Source organism: Kogia breviceps, chromosome 1 (assembly GCF_026419965.1).
Source record: "Kogia breviceps isolate mKogBre1 chromosome 1, mKogBre1 haplotype 1, whole genome shotgun sequence".
NCBI classification, from domain to species: Eukaryota; Metazoa; Chordata; class Mammalia; order Artiodactyla; family Physeteridae; genus Kogia; species Kogia breviceps.
In genome coordinates, this window is record NC_081310.1 from 164,390,173 (window position 1) to 164,405,308 (window position 15,136).

The 15,136-nt window shown below is 37.1% G+C and overlaps 1 protein-coding gene across 21 annotated transcripts in view; it reads right to left on the reverse strand.

Annotated features, from left to right (window-relative positions):
- MAST2 (microtubule associated serine/threonine kinase 2) overlaps nt 1–15,136 on the reverse strand; it is a 237,250-nt gene that overhangs the window by 148,936 nt on the left and 73,178 nt on the right. The window contains exon 1 of one of the 21 annotated variants that reach the window (XM_067008646.1): nt 8,971–9,170. The exons of 19 other annotated variants lie outside the window; for them this stretch is intronic. In XM_067008646.1, coding sequence (XP_066864747.1) covers nt 8,971–9,009 — 39 coding nt within the window. In that variant the 5' untranslated portion in view covers nt 9,010–9,170. Of the gene's footprint in view, nt 1–8,970; nt 9,171–15,136 lie in introns of those variants that run through there. One more of the 21 variants, XM_067008616.1, reaches the window with a different exon arrangement.

A 15,136-nucleotide genomic window follows, 5' to 3' on the forward strand; every position in this document is an offset into this window, starting at 1 on the left:
AAAACAATGTATACAAAAGTATTTTATTCTATAAATTGTGACACAGATGATATGTGTTGTTCTCATATGAGTTTGAAGAACAGTAAAAAGAGGTTGATGATCCTAACAGGATATTTCAACACGGCATAAAGAACTCAGGGCTCAGAGTCAAAAAAATATTTAAACACAGTTCTACTATTTACTTTGCTCATAAATCCTGGTCAGTCATTAAGCCTTTCTAAATCTCATTTTTCTTATCTGCACAACTGAGATAAAAATACCTATTTTGCCTATCTCATAAAAGTTATTCCAAGGCTACAATAAGAAAATGCATTTAAAAGCTTAAGGTTTTCATAAAAAAGAAGCTCCATATCATATGTCATCAGGGAAATGCAAATCAAAATAATAACGAGACAGTACTACACACCTATAAGAATGGACAAAATCTGGAACACTACAACACCAAATGCTGGTGAGGATATGGAGCAACAGGAACTCTTATTCACTGCTGGTGGGAATGCAAAATGGTACAGCCACTTTGGAAGACAGTTTGGCAACTCCTTACGAAACTAAACGTACTCTTATTTTATGACCCAGCAATTGCACTAGGAGCTGAAAACTTATGTCCACACAAAAACTTGCACACAGATGTTTGTAGCAGCTTTATTTATAATTGCTAAAACTTGGAAACAATCAAGATGTCCTTCAGTAGATAAAAAGATAAACTGCGGTACATCTAGACAATGGAATATTATTCAGCACTAAAAAGAAGTGAGCTATTGAGCCATGAAAAGGCATGAAGGAAAATTAAATGCATATTACTAAATGAAAGAAACCAATCTGAAAAAACTACATACTGTATGATTACAACTATATGATGTTCTAGAAAAGGTAAAACTATGGACACAGTAAAATGATCAGTGGTTGCCAGGGGTGGGGGCACGGGGAGATGAACAGGCAGACCACAGAGGATTTTTAGGGCAGTGAAAATACTGTGTACGATATTATAATTATGGATATATGTCATTATACATTTGTCCCAACCCACAGAATATATAACACCAAGAGTGAATCCTAAAGTAAACTAAGGCCTTTGGGTGATTATGATGTGTCAATGTAGGTTCATCCTTGGTTAAAAAAAAAAAAGAAGTACCATTCTGGTGAATGATATTGATAATGGGGGAGGCTATGCAAGTGCAGGGGCAAGGAGTATGAGAAATATCTGACCTTCCTCTCAAATTTGCTGTAAACCTAAAATTGCTCCAAAAAAAATATATGGTCTTTAACTCCCCCCTCAAAAAAAGAAGCTTAGGACTTGACAGTTTGGATTATCATTAATAATAATAAGTTGCCTTTTTCTAATCTGACCCACCTCCAACAAGGTTTAAACGCTAATGGATGAATTGCTGACTCTGCTCCCAAAACTCAAGGATATATTGTTTAGAGTCTCTAAAATTTTTATTACTGTGTTGGATCCCTCAAGTTGACATATTTTGACACTGTCTGCCAAAAATGATATATCTCTCTTTTCTTGAACTATATTCTGAAGCTGCAAAGAAAGCTGCACATACTAAATTCTAGAGAAACAACCACTCTCTCCCTTTCACTTGTCCACAAAACAAACTTCTAAAGGTATTACATACAAAATAAGATGGTGCTCTTCACATGAGGAATCACTATCTACATGCATTACTCATTATTCACAATGACTAAACCCATAAAGTATTTCCAAAGAAAAGACAAAGACCAAGTGTCTAAAGGCAACAGCCACTACCCCCACAAGTAAATATGTAAGCCAAGAGTCACAAGGCTGGTGTTTGTCCTTTATATCAACAGCCACCAGCATGGAGATGACTGTGGGTTAAAACTATCTCTGCCTGAGACAGCTTCCAAACTGAGTCTCCCTCACCACATTTTCTATTTGAATTCTCACTTATATTTATTTATTTATTCATTCATTCATTCCTCTTCCACTGAGTAGCTGCACTCTTCCCAGAAAAGGAAATTAACAGCCTTTAAGAAACATAACTCGGGCTTCCCTGGTGGCGCAGTGGTTGAGAGTCCGCCTGCTGATGCAGGGGACACGGGTTCGTGCCCCGGTCCGAGAGGATCCCACGTGCCGCCGAGCGGCTGGGCCCGTGAGCCATGGCCCCTGGTCTTGTGCGTCCGGAGCCTGTGCCCCGCAACGGGAGAGACCACAACAGTGAGAGGCCCGCCTAGCACAAAAAAAAAGAAAAAAGAAAAGAAAAGAAACATAACTCAATCTTCCACTCCACTGGAAGTGGACAGAGGGTTGGGTTTTGGAGACAACTTCTCAACTAACATATAAAAGCAAGGCAGGGGTTGGGAGGTGGGGGCATTCTCCACAACTGAAAGACTAGATCTCTTTAAAGAACTTGTAATTAAACCCATATAGTGCACCTAACATAAATAACACTGTTTGAGGTGAGAGCAGGAGTAGAGAACAACACTCCAGGGGCCACTCAGAATCCACTGCTGCTGAAAATACCATCCTATACTTCGGTGACCAACTGGATGAAAGAAGACAACAAATACTTTTTTAGTCTTATTGAAATACACTATAAATACAGAAAAATGCACATAAGCATATAACTCAAATTTTCACAAACTGAACACACTAGCGTAACCAACAGCCAGATTTTTTAAAAATGAATTATTACCATCAATCCAGAAGCATCCTCATGTCTCCTCTTCCAGTCACTACCTACACTCCCCAGGAAAACCATCTTCTTGATTTCTAAACTTTATAGGTCAGTTTTGCTGTTTTGTCATTTTCTTTACATGGAATATACAGTATATACTCTTCTCTGTCTAGCACTTGTGTTCAACATATACCCAATTTGAGTCCCAGAGGCAAAAAGTAAATACAGATGTTAACAATATCTGAAGAGATAATGGCTAAGAAATTCCCAAAACTGATAATAGGAATGAATACACAATATATAGGAAGCATAATGTACCCCAGTAGGATTAATTTTTTAAAAATCTAGACCAGGTAAATGATAGTAATATTGAAAAACACCAAGGACTTCCCTGGTGGCACAGTAGTTAAAAGAATCCGCCTGCCAATGCAGGGGACACAGGTCCGAGCCCTGGTCTGGGAAGATCCCACATGCTGCAGAGCAATTAAGCCTGTTTGCCACAACTACTGAGCTTGTGTGCCACAGCTACTGAAGCCCGCACACCTAGAGCCCATGCTCCACAACGAGAAGCCACCACAATGAGAAGCCTGCGCACCACACAAAGAGTAGCCCCTGCTTGCTGCAACTAGAGAAAGCCCACGTGCAGCAATGAAGACCCAATGCAGCCAAAATTAATTAATTAATTTTTTTTAAAAAGAAAGAAAAACACCAAAGACAAAAAGAAATTTTAAGAGACAGAAAATAAGATCCATAACCTTCAATGGAATGACAATTAAAGTATCAATATATTTCTCAATAGCAATGATGGAAACCAAAAGATAGCTGAATAATATGTGCAAGTGTGAGAGAAAATGACTAGCAACACAAAACTGTGTACCTATACAAACCATCTTTCAAGGTCAAAAGTATTTAAAACACATTTAAATAAATATAAGTATTTACTACTAACATAACTATACTAATGTCTAAATGACATAATTTAGGAAGAAGAAAAATGATCCCAGGAGGAAAGTCTAAGACCCAAAAATGAATATTGACCAAGAAAACTAGCAAAGATACATAAATCTCAGTTAAGTAGTGACTGTATAAAATAACAATAGAAATATCCAACCTGTGGAATTTTTTAAAAAGAACTAAAATACTGGACAAAAATAGCATGTACATTTGGAGGGGGTGATGAGAAGGAAGGAGTCCTTGTGTTGTTCAGGAGGGGGTTAAAATCTGAATTTGTTCTAATTCACCAGTAAAGTTAGAAAAATCAAATAAGAACACAAGCCAAAAAACTCTATCAATATTTTTAAATGGCAAAGAAGAAAAGGAGCTGTAACGCATGGAAATGCAAGACATGGAATGTAAGAAATAATATGGCAGAAACAGTTCATAACAAATGTAAATAGACAAATTCACCAGTTTGCCTGGGGGCTGGTGGGTAGGGGTAGTGGTAATTTACTGATTGCCATTTGCAAGACACCCCAAAAGCAAAACTACATTGGAACGGTTGGGATAGTTGGTCTTAGAAAAACTAACAAAACAGATCTCAAATGATATAGAAAGGAAACACATCAAACTAGTAGACCAACTTATTAAAAGAAAAGCAAAGAATCAAGGGAACAGAGATCTTCAAGACATTAGAAAAAGAAAAGGAGGAAAGCTAAGAAAGACAGAGGTCTTTAATCGAGACATATATATTGCAAACTCAAATACTTTCAGAGGCCAGTAAGGTAATATATTTCATCAAATCTGAAACAACTACTAATCTCAAGGGATGTCATTATTTTAGGTGTCAGAAAAAAAAATTGTAAGCAAAACAAAATAACCACTGCCAGTTAAAGTATAACACACCATCAAAAGTAACATACTATAACTTCAGAGCTGTTAAAAAGTAAAAAGATGGGAGCCTTAGAAATGATAAAATACAGTAAATGTATGAAGCAACAAAACATAAAATGAGAAAGGATTGGTGATGCCTGTATTGGTCAATTTTTCTTAAAATCTCCAAAAGTAGTTAAATAAAACACATCTACAGGAAGTGGTTCACAGTCCTCCAAATTGTGATCTTCACACAGGAGAATACAAGAATTTAATTCAGAGATGATAAGGGTTGTAATTTTAGAATATCATAAGATTTCTAGGTGAAACAACTCCACCTATAAAAATATGCACTGCTTAGGGAAATATGCTGTTCTAAAAGAACAAAGAGAACTCTAAAGGTCTGAAGCTGCTTCGATTATCCTTTTCTGCAAAGATGTTGAAATTATCCATGATTACATTAGTTGCTACATGGGGATGATGACCAGAGGTTGATAGGTAAAGAAAGGAGAGAACAACATTCAGGAATGGGAAACTTCTGGAGAAGATAAATGAATATGGAAAAAATAATCCAAAAAAAAGTGTGGTTTGGCTGTAACATAGGAGTACACTATAGAGCACAGAGGAAAAAAAGGAAGTATACAGATAAATCACTCAATTTTTAAAGCCATATAATTTACTGACATGAAGAAAATATTCATCAGCTTGGTGCTTTGTGACCACCTAGAGGGGTGGGATAGGGAGGGTGGGAGAGAGATGCAAGAGGGAGAGGATATGGGGATATATGTATACATATAGCTGATTCACTTTGTTATACAGCAGAAACTAACATTGTAAAGCAATTATACTCCAATAAAGATGTTTAAAAAAAGAGAGAAGAAAATATTCAGTGGTACTAAGAATTGAAGAGTACAAATTGCAATTTTTCTTATTTTATCAAACTTCCCACAAAAAGAATAACGGGGACTTCCCTGGCGGTCCAATGGTTCAGATTCTGCCTTCCAATGCAGGAGGCACGGGTCCTATCCCTGGTCAGGGAACTAAGATCCCACATGCCTCAGGGTGTGGCTAAAAATTAAAAAACAAAAACAAACAAACAAAAACGAAATTTAGAGCATCAGGAGGAAATCATTAGGTTACATGCTTATTCATATGTCATTATCTTTTTAAAAATGAAATAACTTTCAAAAAGAATGTTTGAAATCTAGCTGGTTCTAGAAGTTTGTTTTTAATAAATATTATACACACATTCCTTCTTGTTGTTTTTTTAAATTTTTCTGTTTTATTTATTTATTTTTTCATTTTGGCCGCGGCGTGCAGCATGCGTGATCTAGCTCCCTGATCCTGCATTGGGAGCACAGAGTATTAACCACTGGACCACCAGGGAAGTCCCCAAGATTTGGTTTTTAAGGACTAAAATCTAAACTGAATTGCACCTTGTACGGTGATCATAATTTATTAGGATAGTCATAATTTTCAAAATTAAAAAAAATCCCAAGAAAGCTTTGTCAACAATACTTCCCAGTATGCACTGTGCTGTCATATGTTCTCCAAAATAATAATTAAGTACCCCTGAATGCTGGCAATTTTAAGCACTTTCAAGCACTTTCACTTTTCAACAGCAAAGGCAGAAAAGCAGAGAAGAAACATTGCAGTTTTTGCCTGAAGGCAATAATTTTATCAGCAGAGCATATTCTCAGTTCAGAATCTGGGCTCTCTATACAATGAAGACCAATTACTTTGTCTGCCTTATAGGCAAATACTTACTTAATGTAGAAATGATGGCACTAAGAGAGCTGATAATAAGAGTTTGTTTATGGTGGTCAGGTGACCCTTCAAAGTTAAAATAATCTCCCATAAAGTTGACTGGGAAATAGGGCAAATATAAAAGCACTTTCTTCCATTCACAAAGGACTGCAGTCTCAAATATTTCACACTGCAGATGCTCCAAAATTAGCAGTAGGATGAGAGCCAAATTTTACCATATGGAAGACCCAAACCTCAACTGCTCTTCAAGTAAAATGATGTCGTCAATCCCTACACAGGATGAAGACTCCTCCAGTTTTAAGGAAAACATGCTCACAGAATCTCCCAGAGGTCTAAAAGGACCCAGGGATGCTGTAGTGTGTGAATGTGCAGGCTGAAACCACTACAGATCTTTTTCTAATAAGTAGGAAGCCAGTTTGAAAAAGAAGCCAATATACAGCAGAGAAGCTGAGCAAAAGACCCTAGATTACCCAACTCTGAAACCCATCCAACCTATGGATACACCTGAAAATGCAGATAACACCTACTTGTCATCAACGTCATAATGACTGACTGAGATAATGTATAGTCTAACAATATAGTAAACAAAACAGGCACACAATGAATACACTATTTACTATACTGATACCTCCCAGGAAACCTAGCAAAGAAAGCTGGGTGATCAAAGTAGGGTGTATCTCGGCTGATTTTCTGGAAAACTTTTAGGAAGTCTAACTTATTCACCAAAAAGCTATTAGTAAGGCCCAGATAGTCATTTGGATTTTCATCTTCTAATCTGAGGTAACCCAGTAGATTATCTGTACCACTGGGTACACTTTAGCTTTTGTGTTTATGTACACAAATCTAAAACCAACTTTCAAAGTTTTACATTAACAATTTGCCTGTTTAAAACAAATAATCTAGGGCTTCCCTGGTGGCGCAGTGGTTGAGAGTCCACCTGCTGATGCAGGGGACACAGGTTCGTGCCCCAGTCCAGGAAGATCCCACGTGCCGCGGAGCGGTTAGGCCCGTAAGCCGCGGCCGCTAAGCCTGCACGTCCAGAGCCTGTGCTCCACAACGGGAGACGCCACAACAGTGAGAGGTCCGCGTACCGCAGGAAAAAAAAAAAAATCTAAACTTCTGCTTTTCAAGCATTACTTCTATTTCAGCATGTTCCAATGTAGCCTTCTGGAGAATAAACTTGAAAGTAAAAAAAAAAAAAAAATGGGGTGGAAAAAAAGAGACTGTATGAAAACACTTTCCAGTGCTGTGTAATCTGGCAATTTGGAACTCCTGCTAGATAGAAACAAAGACTTGAAAGGAAGGGCATCAGTAAACAGGGTAGTAGATACTAGAGACTGACTCAGTCACTAGGGAGAAAATATTTAATTGATTTAGCACAAAACAGGCACAATAACTAAAAATATTTCCCATTCAACAAACAAAATTCCCTTTCTGAATCCTGGAAACTAAAGAGAAATAAAGAGATAAATAGGCAATGCAATTAAATGTGCTTACGGAGACGGCCATTTTCTATTAACAGCTACTTGAACACACAACACTATTTATCAGAGGTCTTCTGAGTACTTTATAACAATTTCACAAAATACTCCCAGGAAATCAAATGACAAATCTCACGGAACCAATTGTACTAACAGGAGAAATTAAAATAAGGCTTTGACTTCGAAAGCCCAGTTATCCTGGACAACTGCTGAAGATGCAGTGGGTGCTCCCAGTAGGTTCTGAATGTTTTCAATGCCATTAACTAGAAGCACAAATAAGAAGAGCTACAAATATCATTTGTTTAAATTTTATCAATCCTATACATTTTCTTTCTGAGCACTTTAAAGAAACCAAAACAACGTTAATTCAGGATGATTAAAAAGACCCTAGGTGCTTCGTCGTCAAAAAGTGCTTTACAAATGTCAAACAAACAAAATAAAAATAAGAGAAATAGCTATATTTCATGCCAAGAACTTCACAGGTTGACTGATTAGCTTAGTGTTTTATACTGAAATCTTTACTATGTCAATCCTCTAAAATGTTTGATGATGAACTAAATGAAGCTGGTTTGTTCTTTATTAATAAGACTAAGTCAGGATGATCTACTTTACAAAGCATAAAAAAATTAATTATCAAATTTAAAAGAGTTGTAGTATGTACTCTTTTAGTGCTAAAGGTACTCATTAAAACTCAGTTGAAGGTTTTCTACCAGTCTATTTCCCCCTCATTGTTATATTTTACTTACCTCTTCATGCACCAAATTATCCAAGACTTAAGGAGAAGAAGGCTTCCAGAACAGGTGTCAGATACATGGCCATCACATATGGCTATATTGTATGTATGTATGCAAAGTGATAATTCAGAAAAGTTCATAAAACTATGTGTAGGGTCACACATATATGTGAATTAATTAAGGGAGGGATGGGTTGGGAGACAGGCACAGTGGTCAGGAACAGAATATGTTTACTGTAAACAATCTGTCAGTAATAATGTCTGGTGTCCAAAATTAGATGTGCATCCTGCATAGGTCTAATTTAATTGCTCCACTCAATATAATGTAAGTAAACCCAAGCAGCACTTTTTTTCTATCAAAGTAGAAAGGTCTCAGATGATTTCTCTAATTATAACTATACATAATAGAATATAGAGGAACTTAGTACCATTCTACCCTGCCTCAAATGAATTAAATAAAATTTAAGCTATCTGTTCAGTACATTTTCAATAGGCAATAAGAGGAAGGAGATCAGTAAAAAGGCTTTCTGTTACTCACCTGTAACCCTCTCCTTTGTAGAATACTGGAATCATCCATAATAGACAGCAGACCAAAAAAAGCCACTCTCCAGTTAGTCAACCACTAGTGCCTATTTGCTTATCGCTGGGTAGAGAGGCAAACAATCAACCCCGCTCTCCATGCTGTGCCCACTGCTCCACTAAACCAGCTCTCTCTCAGTCCAGCGTGAGTACACAATCACTGCCTCATACCAGAGCCACGTCTTTCTTCACAGCAGTCCAGATAGATCTCATCTGAATCACCATCAAAAAAGGGGGAAATTTTTCATATTTGTTTTTCTCTTGCATACATACCCCTTTGGTTGAAAATATCTGAAGTACCAAGAAAAGGACAAAGATCCCAGAAAAAAATTCCAATCTTTAACATCCTGACTTCACTGCTTATTAAAAAGGTTTGGCAAACAAAACAAGAGAGTCTCCACCTACAGCTACTAAGCTTATAAAATCCATGTCACGTTTTCCTTTCCAAAAACAAAACCACGTCACATACATTTTTTAAAAAGATAATTCTTCAGAAATACAAAGAAAAACACATTATTCTGGCGCTATATTTTAAGCTTAGGCTGATATAAAACCAGTTATTGTTTTGACTAAGTCGGCAAAATTCCTTTCATCCTTTGTATAGACAAAGCAAATGTCAGATTCTTTCAATACTGTGACAGGCTCTTTTGTTTCTTTATCTCTAGATACGCTGGTCTTCACTTCTTGGACAGTCACGAAAGCCTCTTTCTTCAGGAGCTTAGGTCATTGCTAAGGTCAGTTTCCCTGCTCTTTTATGTCCTGGAGGGGGATTGTACACGTGTGGTAAGTTCTGAGCATGGACGAATTCATTCATCTATTCATTGCTGATAGTACTGTCACAGGAAAAGATCCCCATTCCATCAGACTTCTAAAAGGGCACAGCATGAAAAAGTCTAGTTTTACCCAGACTTTAATAATCTCAGAATTGTTTCTTTGGTCACTGGTCGTCATTTTCAAAGCAAGACTTCAGCCAAGTTTACAGATGCTTCTAGACTCTTAATTTATATATTTATAACATATACATATATATATAGAGAGAGAGTTCAAGAGGGAAAGGTTAGCTCTCATGATGTGATTTCGTCACTTAAACATCCCATAAGCAATGTTTCAAACTTTCCAATTTTATAGTAATTGCCAGAATCCTAGTAAACACAGGGGAAAGAAAATCAAGGCAAGTTAGTGATTTTTCTAGTAAGTCACAAAAGAACTGTTAGCAAAGGCAGCACTATATTCTTAGGAAGAGGGTTAAATACATTATCTACCAATTCACAATCACTGTTCTTCAAACTATAGGACATGCACAAATTATTCACTCTCCAAAGAATTTCAGAAGATATTAATCCAAATTTCCTAATTTGACAAATAAGGTTATATATAAAGCACCCTGAATCAGGCTGTTACACTCTCTAAGGAGTAAATATAGCAATAACTATAGGACAGATTCAGTCTGCACCTAACAAGGAGAAAAGGCTGCCCCTCCTATAATTAAGGCAGCTGCACCAAACAGTCTGGGGCTTGAAGGAAGGTCTATTTACAAAATCTTTTTCTGCTCTTCTTACAACTGACTCTAGTCACAAGAGCTAGCCACACTGCTGAAAACTGCACACAAAGCAGGATCCATCTCTCTTTCATTCAGCAAAAACCTTCTAATCTTTAGCACAACCAGTGTGGTCTTTCATTGTGAGAGCTAATAAATCCACATCTCCATGGACTCCTTCCATCTGCTGCTTTAAACAACTAATGGATGGATTATGTCTATGGGGAAAACAAACACAAGACCTGAACAGACAGCTGATTTGCATAGGGTGTGTTATCTACTGTATGAGTATCTGCAAAGTCACAGGATTTTAAAGCTACAGAACCTCTATCAAAATAGATTTTATTAACTAAAACACATACATCAGCAGAGAGGAAGTAGGGGTGAGCCTCTAATCTATCTATATCCCTGTAGAAATAGAAATGCTGATAAATGTATGATGATAAACTGTTCAGACCAGACATTCAAAATTCAAACTCTTCATTCATTTACTAATTCAGGAATCATTTATTATGCCAAGCATTGAGATGGGCAGTAGGGAAAGATTACCAAGATTAACATTACCCATAAACTAATAATTCCATTCTAGAAGAGCTCAAGTCCAATGGGGAAGCCAAATAAACAAGTAATTATGATACAACGTGGGAATTATGACAAAGAGGACTCAATTCATTACATTGGGAAATCTACAAAAAAGGCTTCCAGTGCCAAGTGCCATCTGGTCACTGAAACAAACCTTATAGGATTATCAGACCTTGGCCGTTACCTAAAGTATGCATAGCTTAAAAATCTTTAACCAATCCTCACTAACCAAAAATTTAAGTAACAAACTCCTGCTCTTGGCATTCAAGGCACGCTATAACATGGAACAATAGATTTCATCTCCACCACTACCTTGCTGTAAACTTAGCCTTCCAATGAGAAAGAACAATGCACTGCTTCCTGAATACATCCCATCCTCCTCCTTCTCTCTCTCATATTCTTTGTGGTTAAACAGGAATACAATCATACACCTTATAGGACTGTTGAATAACTTAAACAACATATACCAATGCTTCTTAAATTTTTTCAGTATTTCTAATGACAGTGTAGAATGCACCCTGCCCAAAATTTCCTGCCATAACCTGGCTTCTTTAAAGCCTCATGTTTTGTTCTTAAAATCCATACCAATTTTGCATTCTTCTCTCTAATCTAATAAACTTCCATTTTTAATACTAAAATAATATTTACAAATGCTGATTAAATTATAGGAAACTGAAGAAGAGTAACCAGAGAGGTGGGAGGAAAATCAAGACTGCTAATGCTATCAAAGAAGCCAGGAAAAGAGTGTTCAGGGAGGGCTGAACAGTAACAAATGCTGCCAAGAGACCCATCTCTAAAGAAAACCCCTGAATTTACTGACTTGGAAGTCATTGGTATCCTCTGTAAGAAGAGTTTCAGGGGTAGATGGGTGAGAAGAGCAGAAGCCCTCTCACAGAGTGTTTCTGTGAGTGAGCAGGAAATGAGGAAATAAAGATGGCAGATCTTGACAACTCTTCCACCTTCCACTTAACTCTTTTCTATCCTTCACAGCCAAATCTCTTTAAAGAAGTTATTCTTGAAAAGGAATGGATAGGATTCAGGGCATTTACAGAAATAGGAGGAGCAATATTTCTTCCATTGTAACAGAAGAAAAAGCAGATAAAGGTAACAAAATATCTGTTAATCTTAGTGGTAAAGAAGCTAACAAAGTTTCCAAATTATAGCTCTTTTCTCTGTGAAATAAGAAGGAAATCAGCAAAGAGACTGGAAATTTGAGAAGAGCAAAGAGAATCTGAAAGAGATAATGTAGAGAACAAGAAGATGAGTTAAAGAAAAAGGACTGGCAAGCAATGTTGAGAACTGACTGACAGACATTATTCATCATAATTTAATAGAGCCAGCTACCAATCTGCTCCATGTGTGGCTTTCTTCAGTAAACTACAGTAACACAAAGGCAAACGTTTTACCAGACGAATTTACCAAATGGATTGACAAAAAATGGGGCAAAAGACTTACGACACTGACGCAAGAGCTAAAGAGTTAATGGACCACAGAATCTAAGCTAAAAGATTAAAGGACAGGAAGAAATTAGAGGATCTAATAGAGATGCTGATAAGCCTAAGAACTGTTATACTCTAAGAATAATTAAATGAGGGAACTGAAAATCTATCAGGTCATGGTGAGGAGGTTATCCAGCATTATGACTTTAGTGGGGAAACATTTCAGAGGTATTCCAAGGCACAGAGTATGGTCCTGAAGAGGGTATGTAAGTGGACTATAAATGATGATGATGATGAAGTTAAGTAACTGTGATGCCAGGATCCTTCCCTGTGGAAGGATCCACACGGTCGCTGAAGATAAAGATAATAAAGATAACTGTAGGAGTTGGGAGGAGTAGGAAGACTTATGCCTGACGATAGTATCTAACATAAAAGGGGAGAAATAATTGGGAGGTTAGTAAATATAGCGGCCAGGAATGGAAGGGCTTAGACATAAGGACTGCTGAGAAAAATTACCCTAACAGTTCATATTGAATCCTGCTTCAAATAAAGTTGATTTATAAGCAGTCGTCGTAATATAATCCAAATCCCTTATTTTATTCCTGGATAAATTAGGACCCAAGAAGGGGATATAACCTGCTCAGAAACCATATACTAGGAACTTGAACTCACATTTCTGCTAGAACATGCAGCTTTAACTAAATAGAACAATGGAGGAAGGTTTCCTGTCCTAGGAAGGATGAATAGAACATTTTCATCAACATCTCTACTATACATTAATTTGGTGTCAAAAAGACCATTTGGCAATGACTAGGTAAAAACTAGGACGTCTGCAGAAATAAATAAAATTAAATACATAAACTCTCAGAATAGGTTGTATCCATGCATGTTCTCAACAAATATCATCCTTTCATTTATCGAATGTGAGTAAAATATCTTATGATTAACCCAGTGTGGAAAGCTATAAGGAGCTTTATATGGTAAACAAGCCAAGGTAAGCCCAACAAGGAAATTAACTCTTGCTGTAAAACCCAAGTCCTGAAGGTAGTCTCAGAGGAGACCTTTTTTCCACCAGGCATGCAGCACTGCATGCAACACAAAGCACAGAACCTGGAACCTCTTCGATTCATGATAGGTCCTCAACAAAGGATTCTTTTTTTTTTTTTTTTTTTTTTGCGGGCCTCTCACTGTTGTGGCCTCTCCCATTGCGGAGCACAGGCTCCGGACGCGCAGGCTCAGCGGCCATGGCTCACGGGCCCAGCCGCTCAGCGGCATGTGGGATCTTCCCGGACCGGGGCACGAACCCGTGTCCCCTGCATCGGCAGGCGGACTCCCAACCACTGCGCCACCAGGGAAGCCCAAGGATTCTTTTTAATTTGCTGCTTAAATGGAAACTCAGTCAAATAAAATTCCTTCAAAATAGGCCTTTTTATACAGGAAAAATATGCTCCTTAAGGTAAAAAGAATGATTTTACTGATATCCCCCCCTGTTTTACAATATGCATGGGTTTACAGTTAAGATTCTCCACTCAAACCTTATAGGAAATCACTGTCATTATTTCAAAATAAAAAGTTAAATAAACCGGCTGAAACTTGATTGATTTCTACATTTTCATTTTACTGTATCCTATAAATGCACTTTACTTTGTTCCCAAGATGCCCATACATCTGAGGGACCTTTCTGTTTGGAGTTTTGTACCCCTTTTGAAAAACAGTCCATTAACTGTGTTTGCCAGCAGCAGTCTCAGTCCCTCAGCACAGGTAATTTATTTCATGTGGGTCTGAAAATTAAGAGGTCAAATGGGGGGGGGGGGAAGTGGGCTGAAACTGCAAAAATTACTGTCATTTAAAAAAATCTAGGCAAAAGTTATAAGCAAGCACAGAGAGGAAAATCAATTAACATCATTTCTATGTCTTTTGCTTACTACAATGTAAATTTTACACAATCAAAACAGAAAACTTTCCAACAATTTTCAAAAGCAGAAAATCACTTCTGTATTCCTTTGTATTCTGCTTTTAGAAGTTCTGTTTTCCCTGTTATTTTTTAAAGGATAAAACTAAAAGTCTATACATACATTCCAACAGACATGCCACAAGACAAAGGGTTCCTTTCAATCCAAACACCGACATAAATAATTCAAAACTTTTATAGAAACTAGAAATCCTATCACTAAATTTTAATTCCTAAAATATATATATCTCCCTTGCCTTAAAGGCCTAGATGACTTAAAATTTAAATGATTTTCCCTGTGAAAACTGCCCAAAGTAATTAAGTTAGTGTAAAATCAAAGCTAGAAAATCAATAATTTAAAAAATAAAAACATAACAGACAGCATATGCATTGACCTCCAGCCCCTCTTGAGATTCCAAAACCCTCTTTAACAACTGATATAGCAAGCAGACAAAAAATCAGTATGGACCAAAAAAACCCTGAACAACACTATCAACCAATGTGACTTAAATGACATTTGTAGACCACTAACACAACAATGGCAGAATACACATTCTTTTCAAGTGTGCATCGAACATTTACCAAGGTAGACCATAGTCAACACTATAAAACATGA